The sequence below is a fragment of the Rhineura floridana genome, chromosome 17 (genome assembly GCF_030035675.1).
Source record: "Rhineura floridana isolate rRhiFlo1 chromosome 17, rRhiFlo1.hap2, whole genome shotgun sequence".
Taxonomy (NCBI): domain Eukaryota; kingdom Metazoa; phylum Chordata; class Lepidosauria; order Squamata; family Rhineuridae; genus Rhineura; species Rhineura floridana.
The window spans coordinates 6,251,550-6,276,805 of record NC_084496.1 but is presented as its reverse complement, the minus strand read 5'-3'; the positions used below and the strand labels follow the sequence as shown (position 1 = coordinate 6,276,805).

At 45.3% G+C, this 25,256-nt stretch overlaps 1 protein-coding gene across 3 annotated transcripts in view; it reads right to left on the bottom strand.

Moving 5' to 3' along the window:
• The window catches only part of PPL (periplakin), a 58,865-nt gene extending 37,415 nt beyond the window's left edge, over positions 1 to 21,450 (bottom strand). For 2 of the 3 annotated variants that reach the window (XM_061600427.1, XM_061600429.1), the window contains exon 1: positions 20,976 to 21,329. In XM_061600427.1, coding sequence (XP_061456411.1) covers positions 20,976 to 21,037 — 62 coding nt within the window. In that variant the 5' untranslated portion in view covers positions 21,038 to 21,329. Of the gene's footprint in view, positions 1 to 20,975; positions 21,330 to 21,349 lie in introns of those variants that run through there. The other variant, XM_061600428.1, reaches the window with a different exon arrangement.
• Positions 21,451 to 25,256: the final 3,806 nt, after the last annotated feature.

The following is a 25,256-nucleotide window of genomic DNA, read 5'->3' as shown; positions in this document are numbered from 1 at the left end:
CAGGAGGAGGTGGCTCTGCCTGTCATTGGCTCTGGCTCCAGCCACTGCTGGTCTTCCTGCATTCCGCCCCACTTGGGCACCAACCATCACTCCGGAGCACAGCTGCTGGCACTACCTGCCCATCCCCATAGGCTTCACCAGCTCACTCTGTCCAATGGTAGGGCCGGCTGAAATTCCTTGTCTTCGATATCCCAGTTAAAATGGTTTGTTATTTAGACCACTTCGAGGATTATGAATTGTTGTTGCGAGGATAAAAGGGGATGGAGGGAAACTGCTGTGAGCTCTTTGGAGGAAAGGTGGGATATAAACGTAAAGGGTGGGGAAGTGTCTCTCTTTCTCTCTCTGCACCTGCTCAGAGGCCTGCGTTAACCTCTGAGTTAAAGACATGGGCAGGAAGTACTAATGAAAGACAGATGTTGTGCGAGGCCATTCAACAGAGTAGACGGTGCCAGGATCCATTTGGCTGGGATTGGTTTGCTTTTCGTTGTAAATTGTGGGCAGAACCATTCTTGGAGGGGATCAAAGGACCTGTTTATTTACTGGAAGGACACTCTGGGCCTCCTTCTTTTGTGCCAGGGCAGGGGTGGGGCAGCAGCAAGTTTTTGTGCCAAAGAATGCTGGAGGCTCCTCGATGCAAATTACTCATCCTACCCCACTAGAAACTGCTTAGCAGCCCTGATAATATGTAAGCACTTTGCAAAAGACTATGCAATCTTTGCTGTGATGTTTTGTTTTGTATACACACACACACACACATCCCTCACAAAATCACCTCAGTGAGGTAAGTGGCAACCAAATAATCTGTTTTACAGATGTGGCAAATCAAGACTGAGGACTGGTGACTTGAGCAAGGCCACACAGCAAATCTTTGGTGGGTCCCTTCTTACATCTATGTGCCCCCTCAGTAGCTGACTGTAGCATAAGGTTAGCTGCCATTTTAATTTCCCACAGCGCCTTGGAGCATCACCCTGGAGCATTGCGGGAAATGAAAATGGTGGCTCATTGAGCCAGCTACCTAGCATGAGAAGGGTTCCGGGCAGGTGTCAGTTCTGGTGGGCCCTGCTGGGGCAGTGACCTCCTAACAGATGCCCTAGGATGCCAGGTGCTGATGCCAAGCCTGAAAATCTGGAACCAAAATATGCCATTTAAAAGAAACACACACACGTCACCCTTTCCCCTCCAGCACAGAGGTGGTAAACACACAAGTACACGAGTACATTGTGACCCCCCCTTTCCCCCTCATTCTAGCAATTTGCTTAAGGCTTCTGCAGATGGACAGGTGAGAATTTCAGGTTTCATGGAAAGAATGAGACAGGTTTTGAGTCTCTGGAAAAGAGTTAGGAATGGCTGCTACAGCCTAAAGCCCTGTGTTAATAAACATGGAACTTAACATTGAAAAGAAGTCAGATTATTAGAGAGCAGAGAGATTTATTTATTTTTAAAATATACAGATATGGGGAGGGGTCTCAGCTCAGAGTCAACCACTGGCATCTTTAGCTTAAGATACACCTTGCAACCTTGCACTCACTTGATGGATTGTCACCTTGTAGTGGTGAGTGGGCTTGCGTGTTCCAATGAACCCTGTGAGAGATGCTGTCGGGAGTCATGTACTCCCAGCAGGGTCACCCATGGTGGTAAGGTCAAGGGAGAGGAACCAGACAAAGAACAATCGAAGAATGTTCTCAACGACAGATCAGGCGGAGGATAACAGTGTGTATGTTACAATGGCTGTGAAGGCAGATGAAGGCTGCAGCAGATCAAAGACTTCCAATCGTTCAGGTATCCATGCCATTGGATCAAAGCCTTTTTCTGTCAAGATTGTGTGTTGATCGTTGTGTGCCAATCTCCCCACATAAAACAAATTCATGCACAGGCATCCCAAATTTTATTGGAAGACAATCTTACTCGGCCACGAGTGATTGCCAATGAATGAATGAATGACACCTTGCAACCAGTAAAACAGCCCTGGGCTAGTTTGTTCGTTAGAAAATGTATGAACAACTCTCCCCTACAAAGTGGTCCCTGTGCTTCTCGGACTTGATGGATCAACAGCCCAAACTGAAATGGGGGAAGGGATGGACAGTTCCTTGAAAGTTCAGACTAAAACCCTGAGAGGATGCCACTGCCCCACTGACATGGAGCCACCACTGCCTCAGCAGAAGCCCCAGTCTCCCCTGCTCTGACAGAGTCAAAGACTGCTGCAGTGGGCTGGGCCCCCTTTCTGGCCAGGGCAGACCTTACTATTGAGACAGAACTGCTGCTGCTATATCAGGCTAAGGCTTGTTACTTGAATGAAGGCCGTTTGCATTTGCTGGATGGAGTGTATAAACAGACTCTGGATCTTGTCAAGGGCAGGTTCACAGGGAGAATTCCCTCAGGATTCTTGGCCCTCCTCCCTCCCTATAAAGGGAATTGTATGCAGCACCTTCTGAATAGCCCAGATTAAGTAAGGAGGTAGAACAGCCCTGCTGGAGCAGACCATCTATCTAAGCCAGAATCTGATTTCCTACAACCACTGGCCAGGGGCACCTAAGCAAGCTCTCAGGGATGGGCAAATCTGTCAACTTCCGTTTCTCAGTTCCACATTAGCTTTTTAACTCCCCCTGAAAATTCATCAGCATTTTAGTGTGAATTTCTCCTAATGCACACACTTCTGTATGCAGTTTTGCCATGCAGTCTCCCCTAGTAGAATACATTGTTGTTTCTTACTTTCAGCCATGGAAAATGGGAATGGACTGCCTTCAAGTCGATCCCAATTTATGGCTACCCTATGAATAGGGTTGTAATGGTAAGGGGTATTCAGAGGGGGTTTCCCATTGCCTCCCTCTCAGGCTAGTCCTCCCCAGCTGGCCAGGGCCTGCTCAGCTTGCCACAGTTGCACAAGCCAGCCCCTGCCTTGTCCGCAACTGCCAGCTGGGGGGGGGGCAACTGGGCTCCTTGCGACTATGCCGCTTTCCCACGGCTGCACAGGTGGCAGGGCACGTAACCCCTGAGCCACACCCTGTGAGGGTGATCTTGAGCTGGCCCTTGACACCCAGGAGACACGAGTGGGGATTCGAACTCACAAACTCCCAGCCAGGCTCTCCTCTCCACTGTGCTATATATGCATTTTTTCCTACACACTTTAGTCTCGTATGTGCATTTTTGTACACATTGCTTGGCTGGGGAACTGCGCTGCAAAATTCGGAGAAGTTCAAATTTTGAAAGACGGCTGCTGTTTGGTATGCTGTTTCTTTTGGAAAATGCATATTTGGTAGGTTTGTATTTCAAATGCGAACAGAAATTAATTTCTCCCTCATCCCTTCTTGCAGACCATGTCCAGTTTCACCTGCAGTCCTTAGCTGGGGCAATTTATACTCGTTGAGGATTTCACTCCAAAAAGCTTTACAGAACCCCTCTCTTTGCTCTGCATGAGATGTTTGGCCTTAGGAACAACATAGGAAGCTGCCTTGCACTGAGTCAGACCACTGGTCCAGCTAGTTCAATACTGTCTGCACTGAGTGACAGCACCTCTTCAGAGTTTCAGGTAGGAGTCTCTCTCAGCCTCACCTGGAGATGCCACTGAGGATTGAACCTGGGACGTTCTGTGTGTGTGTGTGTGTGTGTGTGAGAGAGAGAGAGAGAGAGAGAGAGAGAGGGAGGAGGACAAAGGATATATTATAGCTGGCCTTTTGAACATAACACCCTTCATGGCCATCTATAATATATCCTCTGCCCCGCACACCCTCACACCACCCAATTACCAAGGTATAATAACTCTGATCACACTTCAGATCTATCTTCAAGCATTGTATGAAACAATTTTAGTCTTACTCTTTTCATACCAGTTAGGCTGCAATCCTGCACATACTTCCCTGTGTGAGTAAGCCCCACTAAACTCAATGGGGCTTACTTCTGACTGCAAAAGGCATAGGATTTTGCACAGCTGGCCAACCTACCTGCCCCAGGTAGATAAACATTTGCAAAGAGCATTTGTTTGTCTGGTTAATAATTGACCGCTTCTCTCCCCCCCCCAACATTTAAGAACAGAAATATGACAACAGAAAGGCTTTGTGGGGAAAGGCCCAGCTTATCGGCGTCTTTAGATGTCAGCCAGCACATGTCTGGGTTAGCTTCAACGAGGCAGATGTAAACAGATTCCCCATTCGGTGCTTGATTCGCTGGCAATGTGACAACACAGAGGAGAGGAGGGGGCTTTGCGATGGCAGTTCTCAGAAATTCTACCCTGCAAGTTTTCAAGAGACGCCTGCTTCAGTACCGCTGATCTTAGTAACCCCTTGCTGTTAGCAAGGAAGAAGTGGGCCAGGGAAAAAATGCAAAAGTCCTTGCAGGTATGTCTTCGTCCCTGCCATCAGGGAGAATGGCAGCTGGAGAGCAAAGTGGAATCTAGGGGAGTCGACTCAGGCACATTCCGCACATAGTCCAAACCTTTGGGCTGCAGACATTTCTCCACCAAAACACACACAACCAGGACAGCAGACCTGGACGCTAAATTGCAAACAGGCAGGTGCCAGCGAAAAAGGAATCTTAGCAACTAGAAAGGCAAAACAAACCACTGATGTGTCTGTCCGTTTCGGTTTCTCTCAGACCCCCCCCCCGCACTATACATTCAAAACAGAATTGCACCACTTTTAACAGTCATGTTCACAGCTTTGCTGAGGGTGCTGAGAGTTGTCAGGAGACCCCTATTCCCCTCACAGAGCTACAATTTGCAGAGTTCCCTGGGAAGAAGGATTGATTATTAAGCCACCCTGGGATTGTATCTCTAACAATCTATCTCAGTGCAGTTCCCAGATTCTTTGGGGGAAGCCATGACTCTTTAAAGTGGTATGACACTGATTTTAATGTATAGTGCAGATGGGACCTCAGTTTCTCGTTTTTCCCAATATGAAATTCATTTCCACATTGGTGGGAGATTTATTTTAAGTTTAACAGTCTGCATGAAGTTGTTTGAACAAGGCATAAGCTTCCTACAGATGACCTGGTGGTGGTGGACAGCCCAGAGAGTTCAACCCGCCCTGCTCCCCTGCCAACCAGCTCCTCTATTGCTGCTCCACTTTATCCTGTACAATCTTTCCCTGCTGTTGTCTACCAAGTCCAACATTCCTTTGTTAAGCCACTGGTGGCTGGTGGCTCCAAGTCAGTGGGGCAGTGGAATCCACTCCGGGTTTTAGTCCGAACATTCAAGGAGCTGTCCAAGGTGCTTCCTTTCACACAATTTGCTTCCAGAACCAGATTAAGAGACACAGGCTTCTCTTCCCTGCTCTCATTCCCCCCCACAAACAGATATATCTGAAGTAGAAAATCTTGGTGGCCCCACACTCCTCAGATGCATTTATCTGCATCTGCAGTCCGCCTTTCACCATGCAGTCCCAGGGCAGGTTACATCCAGCTAGGGATGTTGGAGAATTCCAATGGAAACTGCTTCACTTTACGCGTTTGTCAGCGGTCAGGAATAGAAATCAGTCAAGTGAATACGATCAATATTCGTTCACATTGTTGGTGGTTGTTTTAAGTCTGCACGTGATATGTAATTAACAACTTTTTAAACATTGTTTTGACGTTTCCTTTGTATTGAAACAAATGCAAATTTACTCATTTAGAAAAGTATTTATATACCATCCTCTTGCAAAACACCAGGGGGTGTACAGCAACATACAAACATTGAAAAGCAACACCAAAGAATCATCAAAATGACAGCTACTCAAGAGACATTTTAAACAGCTGCTTAGGCCTGTTGGCACACAAAAGTCTCAAAAGAGACACCTGAAATTCACAAGGGAGGATGCCTGCCGAATATCTGCTGGAAGAGTGGCCTATGGCATTTAAGTTACTTAACGTACGTTCAGCAGCAGACAGTGAGACAAATAACATAGTATGTGGCAAAATTGCAGTAGAATGCAAGCAGTGCTAATTGTGATGAATACCTATCAGAACGGAAATTCCTGTCTTCTTACACACCTACATCCAGCTCAATACAACCATGCAATGCATAAACATTACTAGACAATAAACTAAACTGTAACAACAACAATCACAAACAGCAACAATACTGCCATGGTAGGGGTGTTCTGATCTTGCATTCATCCTGATTTGCTTGTGGGATGTTTACACATCTTCCCATCAATCATTTGTCCATCCCACACTTTTCAATGAATTTCTGCGCGACTTTGCAAACCACAAGAAGCCTAATTCTTTTTCAAAATGGGTTTGTTGCGCAAGGAAAACAGAGCACTTCAATCCACTTTAATCATGCAAACCTAAATTTTGAATCTCTCCTGCAAAATAATGAGAGAGACTGGAGGTACCTTGAATGTCTTGCTTTCTTGTCTTTACAGAGAAGGGGGATTCAGAGGCAGGGTCCAGGGTCCAGATAGGAGCAGATCCCCAACTACGGGTGTTCAGTTCTCCCCCAACTTTCACTGAAATTCCTTCCTGTCACTACCAACCACATCATCATGCTTATTAGGAATGTGTTGCTCACCACGGTAATGTTAATAACAAGCCGTGTTTCACCCACACACTGAGTATTCATTACTACAGTTGTTTTCAGAGGACGAAATGAACTGGTGAACGTTTCACCCACCACCTCAGGCAAGGTGCAATCAAGACTCCAGACCATCCAGGCCAAGAATGCCTAGTCCATAATGCCATGTGAACGGGACTCTGTGGCCGACAGAATATATCTGTGCGGTCAGCTATATGGCCACATTAATTGCGCTCATAATTTTATCCAGGAGCCTAGTCATCACTAAAACAAATGAAGCATCTTGCCTCCTGTGTTGCAGCAAGCACAATGAGTCTAGCACCTTAAAGGCTAACAGATTTACTGTGGTTTGTGCCACAAGAAATATGCCAGTGTTTGAAGTGCCACAAGACTCATTTGAGTACGCTATATAAAGCAAAGAAGCCAATATCTGCCAGAATCATCCAAAAGGTTTGAAATAATATTTATGTTGTGTTTGAGCTCCGGAGAGCTTACAGCAGCATTCTAACCTATCTCACTAGGTCGCTGCAAGGATAGATGAGAGTATGTGACTTTCTTAAGGTTAGCCAGCAAGCATCATAAGATCTCCTGAAGGATGCGCCTCTTCACATTTCACTATGGACAGGCAAATCTGTCCGTTTCATCGTCTCATTTTTGCAATCTTAAAGTTAGTTCTGCAGCAATTTGCATTTTTTAAAAAAAGCATTTTAGTGTGAATTTCTCCTACTAAACACATTTTTGTATGCAGTTTTGACTAATGTGCACATTTTTGCAAGCAGTTTCTCCTAATATATGCATTTTTGTCAACATTATTTGGTTGGAGAACTGCATGGCAAAATGGATAATCGCGAATTTCAAAGGATGGCTGTGTTTCGGGTCTCATGTTGTTTCAAAAAGTGCGAATTTGATAAATTCAGCTTTAAATGCAAACCAAATTGAATGTCTCCCTATTCACAGCTGAGTAGAAATCTGAATCTGGGCTTCTTGGCCACATCTGAGCCCTGCATGCCACCCACTATGCCACCACAGCAGCTGGAAGAAACTGAGCATTGCCGCCATTGGTTCTCTGAAGCCTAAGAATGATGTGTGAGCCCTCCAAGTACTAGAAGCAAAATTCCCCATAGCTTCTTACAGGACAGTGTTCTTCAATCTTCAGATGCTGTTGGACTACAACTCCCATCATCCCTGACTATTGGCAAAACTGGCTGGGAATGATGGGCGTTGTAGTCCAACAACATCTGGGGAACCAAGGTCAAAGTTCACAGAACAGCAATGGCATGGATGTTTCACATCCACCTTTTGTGTTCAAACAAAAGAGAACATCAAGGGGCTGCTGATCCTTTCCCATAATTCCATTGTGCCTTAACTCTAAAGCAGCAGGTTTTAAATAAACACAAGGACATGTTATGTCCCGTCACGCAATGCACAATTCAACTTTCTGTGGAGCCATGGATTATGGATGTATAAAGCCATCTTCTGCTGCATCAGACTATTGGTCCCCAGTACCATTGGCTCTGATTGCCAGCTACTCTTTAAAGTCTCAGGCAGAGAGGAGGTTTCCTTAGCCCTGCTATCTGGAATTGGTTTACCGTTCGGTAAAACAATGTAAGACAGCAAGAATTGAAACTGGCACCTTCTGCGTGCAAAGGATATGCTCTACTGCTGAACCACAGTTTCTCCCTGCAACGTAAGAATCAGCCAAGAATATGACTATGGAAGAAAGGAAGCATCAATGAACAAAGTTCTAGTCCTCATGGGATCAAAAACTTTGCGAACACAGAAGGAGACCTCAGCCAATCGAGCATTAACGGACACCCTGAAAACGACAGAGCCTTCCTCCTCTGTCAGCTTCATAGGAACATAGGAGGCTGCCTTATACCGAGTCAGACGCATCTCGCTCAGTATTGTCTACACTGACTGGCAGAGGCTCTCCAGGGTTTCAGGCAGGGGTCCTTCCTAGCCCTACCTGGAGATGCCATTGGGGACTGAACCTGGGATCTTCTCCATGCTCTGCCACTGAGCTATGCTCTTACTCTTCCTTTAGCCATTTCTAAGCCCTGATGGGGTCTACGATGCACAGCCCTCCGATGGGCTGGAGGGCTGGACATAAAATGCCCTCTTGCGTTAGGCCCAGTTGCGTTAGAATTCCAGTCACAGAACGGAACTGTATTTATGGGTGTAATCAGATCGAAGATATCATCCATTACTTCCTGTATTGTCCTTTGTATGTGGATCCTAGAGGAAAAATTCTGTCAGATATTATTTGGATGTTCTCTGATCAAACGCCCCAAGAAACGGCAGTGGAACTTTTAGCTGACAAATATTTATATATCACATATTCGGTAGCCCAGTTTGCATTGGCAGCTAAGAAGTTGAGAGCTCTCCATATTAAGAATTATGCAGTGTTATAAGATTTTATCTTTAAGGCCCAAGTGTTTCACTTTTTAACGGGTATTTTATTTTAAATAAATAAGACATGAGTAAGACGGGTCTTTTAAGCAATATTTTGTATACTTTGTTAAGGCCTTTGGCTATATACAATAAAGTTTTTGATGGTTAGGTCTGTCACATATCTGTGGACAAGCCACTGGCAAGGAGCCAGAACGCTGCCCTTCCACCGAGGCAAGAAAGAGATGCCTCCTAAGTCTCAATGACCTTGCCTAGCTGCCAGTCTGTGTCCTTGCTCCGTTGCTAGTCACCTCTGCCCTACACCCATGTGAGCTATCAAAAACTGGCTGGGTTTCCGACAGCAGCACGGGTGCTTATCTATCAAGCTGGGAGCAGAGAATGGCAACAGCAAGATCTAGCTGCACTCATATGCCGTGATTCTTCAGGGGGGCGAGTGTGGCCCTCCAGGCCCCTCTGTCTGGCCCTCAAGGCTCTGCCCAGGCCACACACCCTTCCCAGGCTGCATACCCTCCTCTCTGTCTCTCTCTAAGCCACACCTCTCACCAGATCTGCTCCTGAAGTGCTTCTCCAGCCCTTGAATTGCAATAACGCCTCTTGCTTGCCTGGCTGGAGAATTCCATATGTGTGTCTTTGTGTAGAAACTTCTGACTTTTGCATGCCTGGAATGTACAAAGATGAACAGTCACATCTGTTGCCCTGCCCACTTTGGGCCTCACACCCACCACTGCAATGTGGGCCCTGGAAGGTTGCCCGCAATGGAATGTGGCCCTTGGGTTAAAAAAGGTTCCCCGCCCCTGAAGTCTCTGCAGCTGGAATCTCTCAAGAGCATAGTTATTTCGTTTATTTTTTAAGTGTATTATGTATGCGTCTCACCTTGTTTATCCAGTTCAAGGTGGCTTACAAGAACAATACTTAAATACATTCAAAAATGATTCAGTTGAACCTTTGGCCTGACAAAGGTTGCTTCCACACTTTGTCTGGATCTGATATTCTGCATTCACTCACTTATGATGGCGAACATACAAACTTAAGAACTTAAGAGTGCTGTTGTGGTCCTCCTCTTCTTATGCTATCTGCAGGATCAGGCCAGTGGCCCATCTAGTCCAGCATCCTGTTCTCACAGTGGCCAACCAGGTGCATCAAAGAGAAGCCCACAAGCAGGACCACAACAGCATTCTCCTCTTCTGCATTTTACAGCAACTGGATGCCATCTCCAACTATGGAGGCAGAGCAGAGCCATCCTGGCTAGTGTGCATTAATGGCCTTCTCCTCCATAAGTTTGTCTAATCCTCTTCTAAAGCTGTCCAAGCTGGTGGCCACCACGGCCTCTTGTGGGAGCAAATTCCAGAGTTTAACTATCCAGGTGACCTCACTGACAAATTGTTGCATTCCAGTGTTGTCCTGCCATCTTTTAAGTTTTCTGGTCATTTATCTGACTTGCGGTGCCATTGAAACTCTAGCTTTCCCCACTCAGCTCCACACGGGGCTCTTTTCACTCTGCTCTTCTGCAATCAGCCTGAAACGCATGTCTCATTGTGATGCTCCACTTGGTTGGAGAACTGCATTAAAAATTTGTAAGTGTGAATTTCCAAGGATGGCTGTATGTTGGTTTGCATCTCGTTTTGGAAACTGCGAATTTGGTCAGTTCGCCTTTAAATACAAACTGAATCTAATTGTGCCCCCATCTCTACTGACAGCCACAAGTGGCTCTAGAACAGTGTGCTCACCCCAATGCAGATGACACCAAATCCAAACAGCCTAATAGAAGAATCCGTACCGCAGTGCAGTGTCTGTTGCACAAAACCAGCGCTGGCAGCAGTGCCCGCCCCCTCCCCATGCTAGAAAGCACTGTTACCTAGAGTAGGAGCAGGAAACCTTTTGCAAATTCCAGCTGCACCTCTCGGACTAAAGTGCAGATCAGAATTTAGCTGTCCTGAAGACTTTAACACTCCTCCAAATTTTACAATACAGGTTCAACATATCAAAAAGGTTCATTAAAAACAAATGTGCATTTTGAGAGAAAATACACATTTAAATATTTAACCTCTACAGGTTCATGTAGAAACAGAACAGAATTAGGGGTAAAAGAAATGCAAAAGTGACACAGGGTAGAAATAGACAGACTAGTCAAACCCATGACTAGATCTGTCCATTTCAGCTCTCTCTGTTTCTAATTTTTCCAATCTTAAATTCAGTTCTCCACATTTCTGCAGCAATCTCCGATTTTTTAAATTAAATATCTTCATGAAAATTCTCCAGCACTTTAGCGTGCATTTGTGCATTTCTCAGCATATAATACATTTTTGTATGTTATTTTCACTCATATATGTTCATTTTCATGCATCCGTTCCCTGTACATATGCATTTTTTGTAAACAATGTTTGATTGGCATGCAGCATTGCAAAATTTGAATAAGTGTGTATTTCAAAGGATGGCTGCGTTTCGGCTCTCATGTTGTTTCAGAAAGTGTGAATTTAATAAGATTCCACTTGAAATACAAACTGAATAGAATTTCTCACCCATCCCTACTCACAAGCAGGGCAAGGAAACAATAGCCCTTCCCTGTTTGTCTCCAGGTACGCTTCCTTTGAGAATGGAGGTTCAACCACTCTCACCTATACACTATGTTGTTGCCTAATCCTTTTCAAATTCATATTAGAGACTTACTTATTACTGCATTTATATCCCACCTTTCTGCCAATGGCCTCAGTGTGGCACATATAGCCCCTCCCTCCCTGCGCCATTTTATCATCACAACAACCCTGGAAGGTAGGTTAGGCTGAGGGAGAGTGATTGATGCAAGAGGCTGCAAACACAGACCCGAGGCTAGTGAAATTTCATGACCAGGACCTGCCTTATCATTAGGCAGGGTGAGGGGGCCACACTGGGCAGCAGATGCTGGTGGATGAGAAGCAGCGAAAAGATGTTGGGAGGCAGAGTGGTCTGTCCTGTCCCGAATCCTCTAGGCTAGCCTGCTGCCTTTCAGGATGTTGGAGAATTCTGACGGAAACAGGAGCAGAAATGGTCAACATTTGCTTATTCGTCCCATGCCCAGAACCAAAGCCAAACCAACAAACACAATCAGTACTTGCTGTTGTTGCTTTCAGGCCGCAAACAATTCGTAATCGATTACATTTCCCCACCACATCACCACCATTTGCACTGCATTTCCTTTACATTGAAACAAATGGGGTGGAATAACATCGTGACAATGTAATTTATCTTAATTATGTAAGCTACATAATTTTGCCACAGCAGACAGCAAGAAAAATAACGTAGTTTTGGGGGGGAAGGTGAATTGCAGTGGAACAGAAACAGGGCTGCATGCGGTGAATGCTGAGCAGAATGTAATGATGCCTTATTATATCCCGATTGGAGAGAGACGAATCTCTCATTTCCAGTATTTCTGAGTTTCTCCTTTCTCCCAGACCTGAATCCAGCTCTCCAAATTTCCACCTCAGTTTGTGGACACACAAACCTTATGCAAGTGTTTTAGTACACATTTCTCTGAACAGGCACAATTTTGCCTATTATTCCCATTTTTGCAAGCAATTTCCCCTAACCTAATGCATTCTTTGCACGTTATTTTCACAAATACTTGCGTTAGGCACATTTCCCCCTAATATATGCATTTTTGTACACATTGTTTGGTTAGAGAAATGCATCACAAAATTCAGAGAAGTGTGTGAATTTTGAAGGACAGCTGCGTTTTGGTTCGCCTGTCTTTCCGGGAAGTGCAAATTGCAAACCTCTGTCCCTACCTGTCACCAGTATTACAATAAGAGTTATCTAGCATTCTGGACAGCTTCCGTACGTAGAATTGGAGGGGCCACCGTCTGGTCCTCTGCCAAAGGCAGCAAAATGCCTTGAGCCAGCCCTGTTTATGGCAAAGGACTTTCTTGGTCACACCTATGCATGGTTATTAGGAAATGAATGTCACTGCATACTCACAGCTAAATGTATCATGTTATGTTAGCATTTATTTCTCTGCTGCCTTTTGTTACTTAGGGGATCCAGTCAGGGCCTATGCGCATCATGCTTTGCTCCCTGTTCCCCTGACCTGCTGCTGAGCAAATTGAACCAGAATTGAAGGATCTCATGAAGGTTGATGCATAGGCCAGAATTGGGCATGATGTGCATGGGCCCTGATGGGTTCCCCGCTTAACGCCTTTCGGACAAAAAAGGAGGCTCACAAAGGAAAATGCAAAGGATAATTCAAGCTAAGACAACAACTTACAAAAATTAAAAACAGCAAAACCATAAAGTTTCAAAAAAGACTAAACAGTTCCCAGAAAGATGTCAGAGAGAGAGAGAGAGGCCACATTCACACCAGACATTTATTCCACTATCATTCCACTTTAAACAGTCACGGCTTCCCCCAAAGAATCACGGGAAGTGACATTTGTGAAGGGTGCTGAGAGTCTTTAAAAGAGCCCTATTCTCCTCCCAGAGCTACAATTTGCCATAGTGGTTTAACACTCGTTTCCTCTTTCCAGGAAATTCTTGAAAATTGTAGCTCTGAGAGGGGAAGAGGAGAAAGAAGACTCAGCTTTCAGCACCCTTCGTAAACTACGCTTCCCAGGATTCTTTGAGGGAAGCCATGACTGTTTAAAGTGGAATAATAGTGGGATACATGGCTGGTGTGAATGTGGCCAGAGAAAGAGCATGAGCAGGAGAGGTTCCTTCTTATAAGGGTCCGGGGGGGGGGCGGTCAGGACAGATGGAAAAGTTTGCCCCTCGATGGTCCCAGCAAGCAGAATTTCTCTCATGCAGCAAATCTGCATAGGATTGCATCCTGAGCTCACTAACCGTCCTCTCCTATCCTCATATCTTCCTCTTTGGAGCATTCAGTGCTAGGACAAGCTACCATTAAGGGAGATATGATGCACAGGACATTTTCCCAGCGGATCATACCCCTAAGTTCAATCCCCAGTGACAGTCCAGGCACTGAGAATTTGGCATGCTGTTCAACAGTCCTGGGCCGGTTTCCCTTCATTTTTTCACGATGAGAAGCTGCGGCTGAAATGATGAACTCTTCTTGCATTCAGAAATTCAGCATGCTTAGCCCATTTCAATTACAGCTTTCTTTGCAACGAGATTATTTGCAACCTGTGTTTGAAAATATAGGGTGTGTTAAAACGTACTTCCTGTCAGTAAACCCCTGATCAGGGACAGACAGGGCTGGATAAACAATGGCAATTACTCCCCCAAACATCCTTCAACTGAAATCATTCGGTGACTTTTAAAAATGCACGCTGCCCAGAGGCAAAACAGCAACTGCCTACCTAGCAGCACCTTAGTGGTGGGGAAATGCAAGGGTCCTCTGACAACATTGCATCACATTAAAGGGCAGGCCGCAGTGAAGAGGTCAAACAAATGCTTTGCATGCACGAGGTCCCAGGTTCAAGGCATCTCCAGTTGAAAGAATCTCTCAGCCAGCAGGGGATGGGAAAGATTTCTGCCAGGGATGTTGGAGAGTGACCGCTTGTCAGCACAGACAACTGCATTTCTGTCTTTCATCATGGAACCTGAGGCAGGGTTCCTGTGGTTCTCAGGTGGTCACCTACCCAGGTAGTAACCAGATCCAGACTGCTTCGTTTCAGCAAAGTTTCTTATGCCTTGAGATCATTCCTTAGGTCTACATGGACCAATGGTCTGATCAAGTATAAAGCTGCTTCCTATATGGGTAGAGACCAGTAAGAACATGAGAAAGGGCCCTGCTGGATGAGGACAAGGTCCCATCTATTTCAGCATCCTGTTCTCACAATGGCCAATGAGATGCTTCTGGGAAGCCCATGTTGGAAGTGGGGCAAGAGCAACTCCTGTTTTGTTCTTTTCTTTATGTTCCAGAAGGGAGATAGAGTTAGGGTCCTCCAGATGGAGAGGCTTGATTACCTTTACCTGTGATGCTCTGACTGACTTCCTTCCGTTGTTAGACTGATACGTCTTAAGGAAGCTTATCTGCCCTCCTCCTTCCACCCTTTCTTCTCTTCTCCGACTGTCCGAGAGAGAGGAGACACCTCTGCTCTCTCCCTCCTTAGCCACGAGGGCAACTCCCAAACCTGGGCGTTGCACCTCCAACTTAGTTAGTTAGTTACAACTAGGTATGCCTTTCTATCTACTATGTATTTATATAAATAAAGTAAATTTTCTTATTTTACTAAGTCTTAAGTCTCAGTGATCTCAATGCAGGGTAAAAGCCTATTTAGGTAAACGCACACACTGGCACACACGCATTTCAGACCGCTGAGTTACTCTGCTAACAGATATATACACAAATTTACACAACAGCTAGGGTTGCATTCTCCCCATCTATGATTCCTAGGATATTCAGAGGCATCCTGCCCCTGAGAGCAGAGGTAAAACGGAGCCATTATGGCTAGTAGTCATTGACAGGTGTATCCCCTAGAAATTTCTCTAGTCTTCTGTTAAAGCCATCCAAGTTGGTGGCCATCGCTACCTCTTGTGGCAGCAAAATGTCTAGTTTAGCAATGCGCTGTTTGAAGAAGTACATCCCTGCAGGCTTCCAGTGAAGGTCCTCTCTTCCTCCCCACACCAGCAGGCCACTTGGACAGGTGCCCTCCTATCACTAGCATATGGTCCCAAGAAAAGATTCACTGCCCCTAGTCTAAAGCAAGTAGCTGGTCTTAGCTTCAGATCGTCACCTGCCCGAATGCAACTGAAATAACATAATATTAAAATAACTAATAACAACCACATTTGCATCCCACCATTCCCCCACAGAGTTCAGAGTAGCTAGACATGGATATTGAATTGTCTTTATTTTCTTTCTCACAACAACCTTGTGAGGTGGATTAGACTGAGAGAATTTCTGGCCCACGTTCACCCTACGAGCACTGTTGCCAAGTGGGGATTTTGAATTCTCATCTCCCTGACCAAAGTCAAACACTCTCTAATCACTACAGCCCACCTATTGGACAGTGGAGACACGTTAAAAAGCAAGGAGAGCCAGTTTAAAAACGCCCTCAAATGAAACCAAACAATCCAATGAAACCAAATATGCCTATCTTCTTTAGGTGAACCTCTACAACACACACACACACACACACACACACACACACTTTGCCAGTTTTCACCAAAAGCTGCCTCCGAGCATGAACATTCTTTTACCAAAGACAATAACATTACGAATTCTGCACATCATATCACCATCAACAATCAGGGGAGGGTGACCCGCTAATCGAAAAAAAAATGTTTGTTTGTGTCCAGCTATGGTTACAGTATAATGTTTGTGACGTAGCAAACTTAAAACATGTTGGCAATTGTCATTGTGTCTCCTAATGTGCCACTGCACCTCCCAACAACACCTGCGTTGCATCTTGTTTTCTAAAGCAGCCAGGGCTGGATGAATTGCTATGCTACACACTTCGCAGAATCGGACTCCCTCTCACACTGGGATCCCCGTTAGATTTATCGAGGAGGTTTGCTTTCCTGCATGCAGCAATCCAGAGCGGATGACCTCCTGCATCGGTTGTCGCTTTCAGATACTTAGGAAGATCAGCCAGTTTCCTAGATCTAATTTGTAAATGCTGATTACATGGCGGAACTTGGATCTGTTCCAATTTCCCCTTTTTGTTACAATGAGTCACAGAGCAAAATGAATGGCAATTTGCCTGTCTCTGCTCAGAGTTTAAGGATCTTTTCCATCCCTAGCAAAGTGTTTTCGATGAGATCCCTCCCTCCCAGCTATGCTTCTTTCCTATTTTGGCATATTTATGAATGCAAAAACAGTGGAACAAAACCTTCATGGATTGCATAACAGTAGAGTTTTCCTTTTGTTACAAAAAATTAAAATCTTCTGCCTTTAATATAAGCCAGACACAGAGCACTTAAGCATGTACTGTTTTTCTCAAAAAAGGCACTCCAAGGAGCCACGACGGGGTGCAGGTAGTTCACCTCCCCCTTTAACAGTTACACAGGAAGGCAAAAATTCACCAGATAGAGCTTTTTCCAGTGTGGACATGCAGCTCTGCCGGGTGGGGAAGGAAAGCACACCTGTGGAATCTCTCCCAATTAAACAGCTGTATTCTCAGGGGTGGCTGAGGTGGTGTTCTGTGTCCTTTGCTGCATGGCAAATAATACTATACATCATTATTAAAAAAAAGGTGCCTTCAGCTAAAATGAGTCAGAAGGGCATATTCTCCAATTTGCAGTTATAAACTGCTGAATGTAAAGCCTGCCCTTTAGGGTCTCCCTGACAAGGCTCCATGCCTTTTACAATTGCTTTTCAAGCAGAAATTCAACAGGTAAAGTTTTTCTCAGCATGCACTTATGGGGAATGATTCACCTGTTGAATTTATGCATCACTCTGTGCATACTTAGATCTTATACATGGAGATCTAAGCATACAGGCAACATTTTACCTTATGACTCACTAAGAAGTAACACAATTCACTACATTTAAGTCTGCTGGACAATGTGTATTTATGTACTGGCTATTCTAAAATAATCCCCCTCCCCCCTAGCCCCCTCCCCAAATCGCTGGCTATAGGCTGGAAGTGGGCAACTCTGCCAATGTTGGCTTTTCTTCCATATCTCATGTTCATCTGCATTTTCGTCTGAATCTCTCCAAATAAACCCATTTTTGTAAGCAAGCTTGCCTGGTGTACACATCCCTGCACAGCAATGTTCCCTAATATAATGACTTTTTGTATGTGATTTTCACTATGCACATTGGCCTGGCTTGAGAGCTGCACTGCAAAATTCGGAGCAGTGCAAATTTGAAAGGATGGCTGCTGTTCACACATTGTTTCGAGACGCACACATTTTGCAGCTCTGCCTTGAAATGCGAACTGAACCATTTTTTCCCCTGTCCCTGCAATCCGCTGTCCATGTGCCTTCTGCACATCTTCTTGTAAACTTGGCTCAGAGGTGTGTGTGTGCCATTCAACATTTAAGAACACCTGCTCAGATGGACCCTCTACAGAAAGGCTTGACACATCCCAGAGAGGGCGAGGAATGTCATTCCAATAACCCACCCTGGCTAAATCTCAAGACTGTTGGGATTGTTTTAAAAAAGTGGTACGGTTGGCACAATTTGCAAAAGAAGACCGACAGCAAACAAAGCGCATCAGGAAGGCCCAGAGAGGTCCAAATCTCCACACCCTCCTGGCAGCTGCGTCTCCAAAACAAGCCCTCTGGAATGAGAATGCAGCGCCCACATAAGAACATGCTTTTTGGCTCATCACGACAGGATTCCCCAGATGATATATATTTGGGGTGGGGAACGGATCCTTAAAAGTTCCAAGAAAAGTCACATTTCCAAATCCGAACATTAGCACACACAGTTTCCACATGGCTCTTTCAAGAAATGGGGCCAAACGGACTTACAGCTTCTCTGGAGGCTTCTTAGGACCAGGGAAGAATGCCTCTCCCCCTGTTTATATGGAAATTTGGAACTTGCCTCCAGAGTGGAAGATTAGAGAGGAGGGTTGTGTAAACAGGGCTTAAGGTCTAAGTTGCTGGGCCTCAACACTGCTGGGAGGTTTTACCCGCTGACCTGAAACACATTTCCCCACAATCACAGACTGATGAGGGCAAGATAGTTACAAATACGGTCACTTTGAACAGACAAAATAATAATAATAATCAGCTGCAGGTCTTGCAAGTTGTGGTGGAAAGTCTCATCTGTTGAATTTCTGCCTGCACCTTGGCTCCTAAATGCACACGAGTCCTAATTAGACACACTGACCTTTTTGGAGGAGGAGCAGGGTAGAAGCAAAACCATCACAGTGGCTACTCTGTGTTGAGGAAAAGCACTTTGTACATGCTCTACCGCTACTACTAGTGTTTCAAGGCTAAGGAGGTTGTGCCCAATGGCAGAGGACATATTCTTCAGACAGAAGGTCCCAGGTTCAGTTCCCAGTATCTGCAGGTAAAAGGATCAGGTAGGCAGCGAGGGACACAAGCTCTGCCTGTCTGAATAGACAGGCCATCTCTACATAGAGCACAACGCAACTTTGTGTGTCCACACGTTCACTCCCCACATCCATAATTCTACTGCCCTGTAGGGAGACCCTCACATAGTACCTTTGTTGCCCCTTCTTTGGAAATCTGTTTGCAAACCTCCCTGGCAATATGCCACTTCTGGTCAATGGAGGCTGGTTTTAAATAGCTGCATTTTATGTATGTTTTCGTTTTTGCTGAGGTTTTTACTTGTGATCTATTTTTTTTTAAAAAGAAAACAACCTCTGACGGCAGGGTTTTCCTGCATATTGCATTTTGTATTTTCACATCTCTGTAAAATGCCCCGAGAACTTGGATGGGCAATATAGGATCAAATATGATCAATACAATAATACATCACTTAATGCATTATATTTAGAAAGCGACTGACAACCAGAGTTAGACAGGCCAGGTGCAAAACATGTCGGAGCTTCTGCACCTTTAATTAATTGGTTACTATTTATTTATTTTTATAGTCACCTATGTACACATGGCACTTTACAAAGAGCATATATATAACAGGTCTCAAGGGGCTTACAGTGTAAAACAGACACCCGAAAACAGCAGACAGGCGCAGGGGTAGAGTATGCAATTATTTCAAATGTTCAAATCATTTCAGATATTTAGCTTAGTCACAATAAGATCTTCTACACACCTATTAAAGGTGCAAGAGCCCCTGTCTCTTGTGCATCTGGCCTCCCTAATCAGAGAAGGCAATACAAAGCTATTTTGGGGGGGGGGTCATTTGTCCCTCTTAAACAGACAAAGCAGCCTCACTCTGTCTAAGGCAGCTTCATATGGTTTCATTCCTGTTTATTGTATCAAAATGTGGGTTGTTGCTGTTTTAATTAGGACGCATCAAGACATGTTATTTGGCTGTGAAAGGAGCCCTTGGAAAGGAGGAACAAATCAGGTGTATGCCAATATTAGGGAGGGGGGGAAAGAATGCAAGAGAGGGTGATGGAACCGCACCCTGAGAGATTAAATTCAGGAATGTGCCAACAATCTCAAACAAACCCTGCCGAAGAGGAAAATTAAAGCGGCAGTCTTGTGTGCATATTTCCCTGGGTGGCAGTCTCATTGCACACAGCGAGATTTATTCCTGGGTAAACATACGCAGGATCAGGCCAAGCCCTCTTTGTTCCGGTGTCAGAGGCTCAGCCCTGGAAGACAAGAAATAAAAATGTGGGAAAGTACTCTTGAGTATATGCAGAGTGCTTTTCACACACAAATCTGTAACCGCAACTCTCTCCATATTTGAGTGGCAAGGAATTTCTGGGCAAAAAGGCTGCCGTTTCTTTTACTGGCCCTGCTCCTGTGTACTTAACAGCAACCAAACAGACATAAATTAACCAGGAAAAGCTTTCTCCATCCTCTGATCCCACTGTGTGGTAAACGCAGGCTTCCAAGTGTCTGCCTTCTTAGGCTGCCATTAAAACACACAGAAACAGGCCCAGCTAACACAACACAACAACACAAAACAGCCCTGGTTTCATTACCAGGGCTCAGTCTTAGAACAAGACTAACACAGACATGCCAGAGAGCATGTGCAGAGTGCCTTCTGCACACCGCTCAGTCACCCACCTATCCAGATATAAGATGTGGGGTGGAGGTAGCACAGGTATTCTGGGCAGAGAGTGTAAATTCATAGCAGCCTCGATCCTGAACATGCTTCATTTTAAAATTGGAAGAAAGTCCAGATATGCCAAGAAAACTGTTAGCAAAATGTTGCTCCAGTAGCGATGGATCACATAGGCTGGGAGTAGGTAAAAAGAAAGTCCAGATGGGAATAGAGGACGCTGCTTTATACTGAATCCACCCAGCCTAGTATTGTCTACACTGACAGGCAGCGGCTCCCCAGGGTTTTAGGGAGGAGTCTCTACCTGGAGATGGCAGGGCCTGAACCTGGCACCTTCTGCACGCAAGGCAGGCGCTCTGCCACCAAGCTACAGCCGTAGAGGCTCTAGACAACAGCTCCAGGGTCACCCTAGCGATTGGAAACTCGACAGCCATTGCATCGTGGCTCACACCTGCTTGTCATTCCCAATAAACAACCCAGCCAGGAACCGGATTCACCCTCCAAGACCACTCCACAAATACATGCAACACTCACCTCTTTTTCTGGACTGTCGGGCTGTATTTCCCTTTGTTCCTTTTCTTGAACAGCGAATGCATGACGACAACCCCAGGGCACAGCGACTACCGACGAAATCTCACTCCAGTGGGAGTCCGGACCAAGTGAAATGAAATGAATGAATTGGCAAGGCTCGGTCACACACACGGCTCTTCTTCCCCTTGGTGAAGAGCAACGGCTGGCGTCTGTTTTCAACTTGCTGAACGGAGAGAGGGGAGGGAGAGAGAAAGCAAGAGCAACTTCACAGCTACCTTCAGTCCTGCTGTTCCGACACTGTTGCCAAAGGAGGGGTGTGTGTGATCCTCCCAGGCCAAGCTAGCTGCAAGTTGCCTCCCATTAGAGGTGGTGCTTACCTACTACATACATGTCATGGGCCCAGGCGGAGCCACTCCAGGCCCTTCGGTTCCTAGTCGGCTTTTGCTAGGAGCAGAGAACGTTTCTGTGCTCACATCCACACCATGCATTTAAAGCACATTTAATGCCCATGGCTGCTCCGCAAAGAATCCTGGGAACTGCAGTTTACAAGAGCCCAGGAACATCTTTAAAAACATCTTTAAAACAAATCATCTTTAAAAACATCTTAAAAACAAATCGTCTTTAAAATCTTAAAAACAAATCAATGTTAAAACAAACAATTTAAGAATCATCTTAAAAACAAAACATCCTAAAAACATATGAAAAAACAAATGTCTTATAAACAAAAAAATCTTAAAAACACTTCCAGTGCAGATGCAGACTGGGAAACTACAGCTACTGGGATTCTTTTGTGTGTGTGTGGGGGGGGGACATGTACTTTAAATGTGTGTTAAATGTATGGGGTGGATGTGATCCACTTGACTGGTGCATCCTTCTGTCACTGGCAGTAGTAGGGTTGCCATATATTTCTTTCCCCTCTGCTCCTGTGACTTTTAACAGTAGCCAAACAGGTAGAAATCAATCAGGTGAAGCTTTCTCCAGCATGATGATAAGTAGTGTCTGTGGGTCTTCATTGGTTAAATTAATGCATTTGAGGCTGTGCCTTAGCTGCAGTCTGATCTGAAGATGATAATGTTTTACTCCAGCATGCCAGGAGAAGCTTCTGTTGGTTTCAACAGATCAAGCGACTGTTAAAGGCACAAGCAGGTCAGGCTGTTTTCACCCCCTGATCAATTGGCAGCCTATCTGTGTAGCAGAGTGAATTCCAGCAACTACAAGTTTTCTCACATTTGCATGGCAAACTTCACTAGCTGAAATTCCGTCTCCTATGCAACTGTTAAAGATAGAGGAGCCGCATCTTCCAGTGAATCCGATTATTTTAGATGGGGCTTAATTTCAGCCCCAGGGCTGATTTTTTATGCCAGAACCCAGCCTTGGATTAAATGAATGCACAAATCTCATTCTCTCTTCCCCCCCCTCCTCTCTCTCTTTCTCTCTCTCACACACACATTCATCTGATTTGGCAAGATATCCTGCACTTCTGTCTATTCTGTTCTATTTATTTATCTTGCATTTAGCCAAAGGCCATTGCAAATACAACATACATCACAAAAACCACAAATACAACAAATACCACAAAATGCGATAAAATAAAATAAAATCAGCCACCATAAGACCCATGTTGAGCCTGGTGAGTAGAAATAAAACATTTTAAAATTTCAGGGTTTCTGATTTTGAATATAAATCGCGCACGACTTTTTAGCTGCCAAGGCAAAGTTAGCTACGGCAATAGTCACGTGTTTAAAATTATCATTTAGGAGCTCTACTACTAGCTCCTTAGGGCATTTAACCAAAGGAGAATGGATGAATTGGGCCAAAAATTTCTGTCTGGGGTCGGCGTACAGTGGGCAATATAACAGGTAAGGGATCATGTCCTCCACAATATTACACCCAAAAATACATTTCCGTTCCTCGATAGGGATTCCCTTGTACCTCCCTTCCAGGTAGGCCAAGGACATTAATTGGTACCTAAGTTCCAGGAATGCTTTACGAAGAGAGGGATGGGTGAGTATCTCAAAATATGATGATCTAGCATGACTGAGTTTGAGCTGGGAATACCAAATAGAGAAGGGGGCTATTAAAATGTCTACCTGATCTTTCCTCGCTGCATGATTGAATACCCAATTCCTAAGGGCTTGGGGGCTAAGGTTCAATAGCTCACCAGTAGGGAGGCTATATTGCTGAAGCAGTGCCTGGCTGGTATGGGCCCACCCCCCTTCGACAGCTGTTCGGACCAGCAAAGTTTGGTGAGGGAATTGTCGTCCATTTGATATATTCTCCTCCAATATCTGAGGTGGGCTAGCTCTATTCTGGCTGCAAGAGAGGGTAGCCCAAGTTCCGCTCTGAGATGTGCGGCAGGGGTTCCCGGCGGGAATCTTAGAATTTTCCTGATAAACAGGTTTTGTAAAGTTTCTATTTGTTGCTTAGCCACGGCCCCCCAGAGTTCAGCCCCGTACAGTATGGTGACAACTGTTTTGGCAACAAAGACCTTAAGCAAGCCTAGGATTGCATACGTGGGATTATATGATTTTATCTTCACAGCAGCCCCATGAGGTTGGCTCAGCTGAGAAACAATGGCTTGCTCAAAGCCACCCAGTGAGATTTGTGGCATGAGCTGGGAGATTTGTCTCTGCAGTCCAAGTTCAAAACTCAATCCACTGCACCACAATAATGGCAAGAATGCCTCTGACCATGTGCAGAGCACACGTTTTGCCCCATTGAGTCGTTACAGTCACATGTGGACCTGGGTTGGAAAATGGACTGCTAGGTCATCAGGGACGATGTTCAGGCTCTCCTCAGGACAGACTGGGATGCTCTTGAAGGCCAGGGCAGGCGGTGGGAACAGCCCTTGCACCAAGTATGGATGGGTGAGCAATTCAATTCAGTTCACATTTTGAGCCAAATCTGTCAAATTTCCAAATCAATTTGAGAACCAAAGCACAGCCATCCTTCGAAATTTGCACTTTTTTGAATTTTGCAACACAGTTCGCCACCCAAACAATTGTTCACAAAAATGCATATATCAGAGGGAAGTGTGCATAAAGATGAATATATGAGGGAAGATAACATGCAAAAATGTATTATACCATGAGAAATGGCTTGCAAAAATGCGGCGAAATTCGCACTCAAATGCTGGAGAATTTTCGTGAAGATTAAAAAAAAATCCACAAATTGCTGCAGAAATGTGGAGAACTAAATTTAAGCTTAGAAAAATGAGAAGCCGAGAGACCCCCAAAGTGACAGACCTTTCCATCCCTAGCCCCTGCAGAGGCCATTCCCAGCCATTCCTGCTGGGGTGGCTCCAGAAGTATACAGTCAGTATACTATGTGAATGGCTCTGTTGGAAGATTCAGGACAGACGAAAGGAAGTACTTCTTTACTCAGCACATAGTTAAACTGTGGAATTTGCTCCCACAAGATGCAGTAATGGCCACCAGCTTGGATGGCTTTAAAAGAAGATTAGACAAATTCATGGAGGACAGGGCTATCAATGGCTACTAGCCATGATGGCTGTGCTGTGCCACCCTAGTCAGAGGCAGCATGCTTCTGAAAACCAGTTGCCGGAAGCCTCAGGAGGGGAGAGTGTTCTTGCACTCGGGTCCTGCTTGCGGGCTTCCCCCAGGCACCTGGTTGGCCACTGTGAGAACAGGATGCTGGACTAGATGGGCCACTGGCCTGATCCAGCAGGCTCTTCTTATGTTCTTAGGTTCTCTGGTCACACTAGGCCTCAGGAAGTTACAGGAGAAGGCCCATTGGGTTGCCAGGCAACATCCCTGCTAGGCCCAGGTAATTTTTTTGCTCCCTCTGCTCATCATCAGTGACAGGGCAGGTGTGACTTTGAAAGCAGAGACTGAATAAACAGGTTCAGTGAGGGTGTTCCTTACTGGCAGGGTGTAAGCAATAATTAACAGCCCACCCACCCGCCTCATCTTAGGGCTTGTTGCTTACAGAGAAGGGATATGACCAATGTCCCCCAGTTTGGGAGGTGGAGGATCAGAGGCTTCAGGTGTCTGAGGTCATGCCTTGCGAACGTGACCAGGAAAGAAAGTCTAAGCCGTTGATTCTGAGCCTGCCTGTGTCCAAATACCTGCTTTAAAAAGGGCATCTGCTGTTCAGGAAACAAATCTTTTAGGGACTCATTGCCTTTATTTCCCAACTTTCCTACAAGGAGCTCAAAGCGACATGTGAAGTGTTTTCCCCCCATTCTATCCTCACAACAACCCTGCGAGGTAAGTTAGGCAGAGAGAGAGAGAGAGAGAGAGAGGCAGGCCCAACACCGCCCAC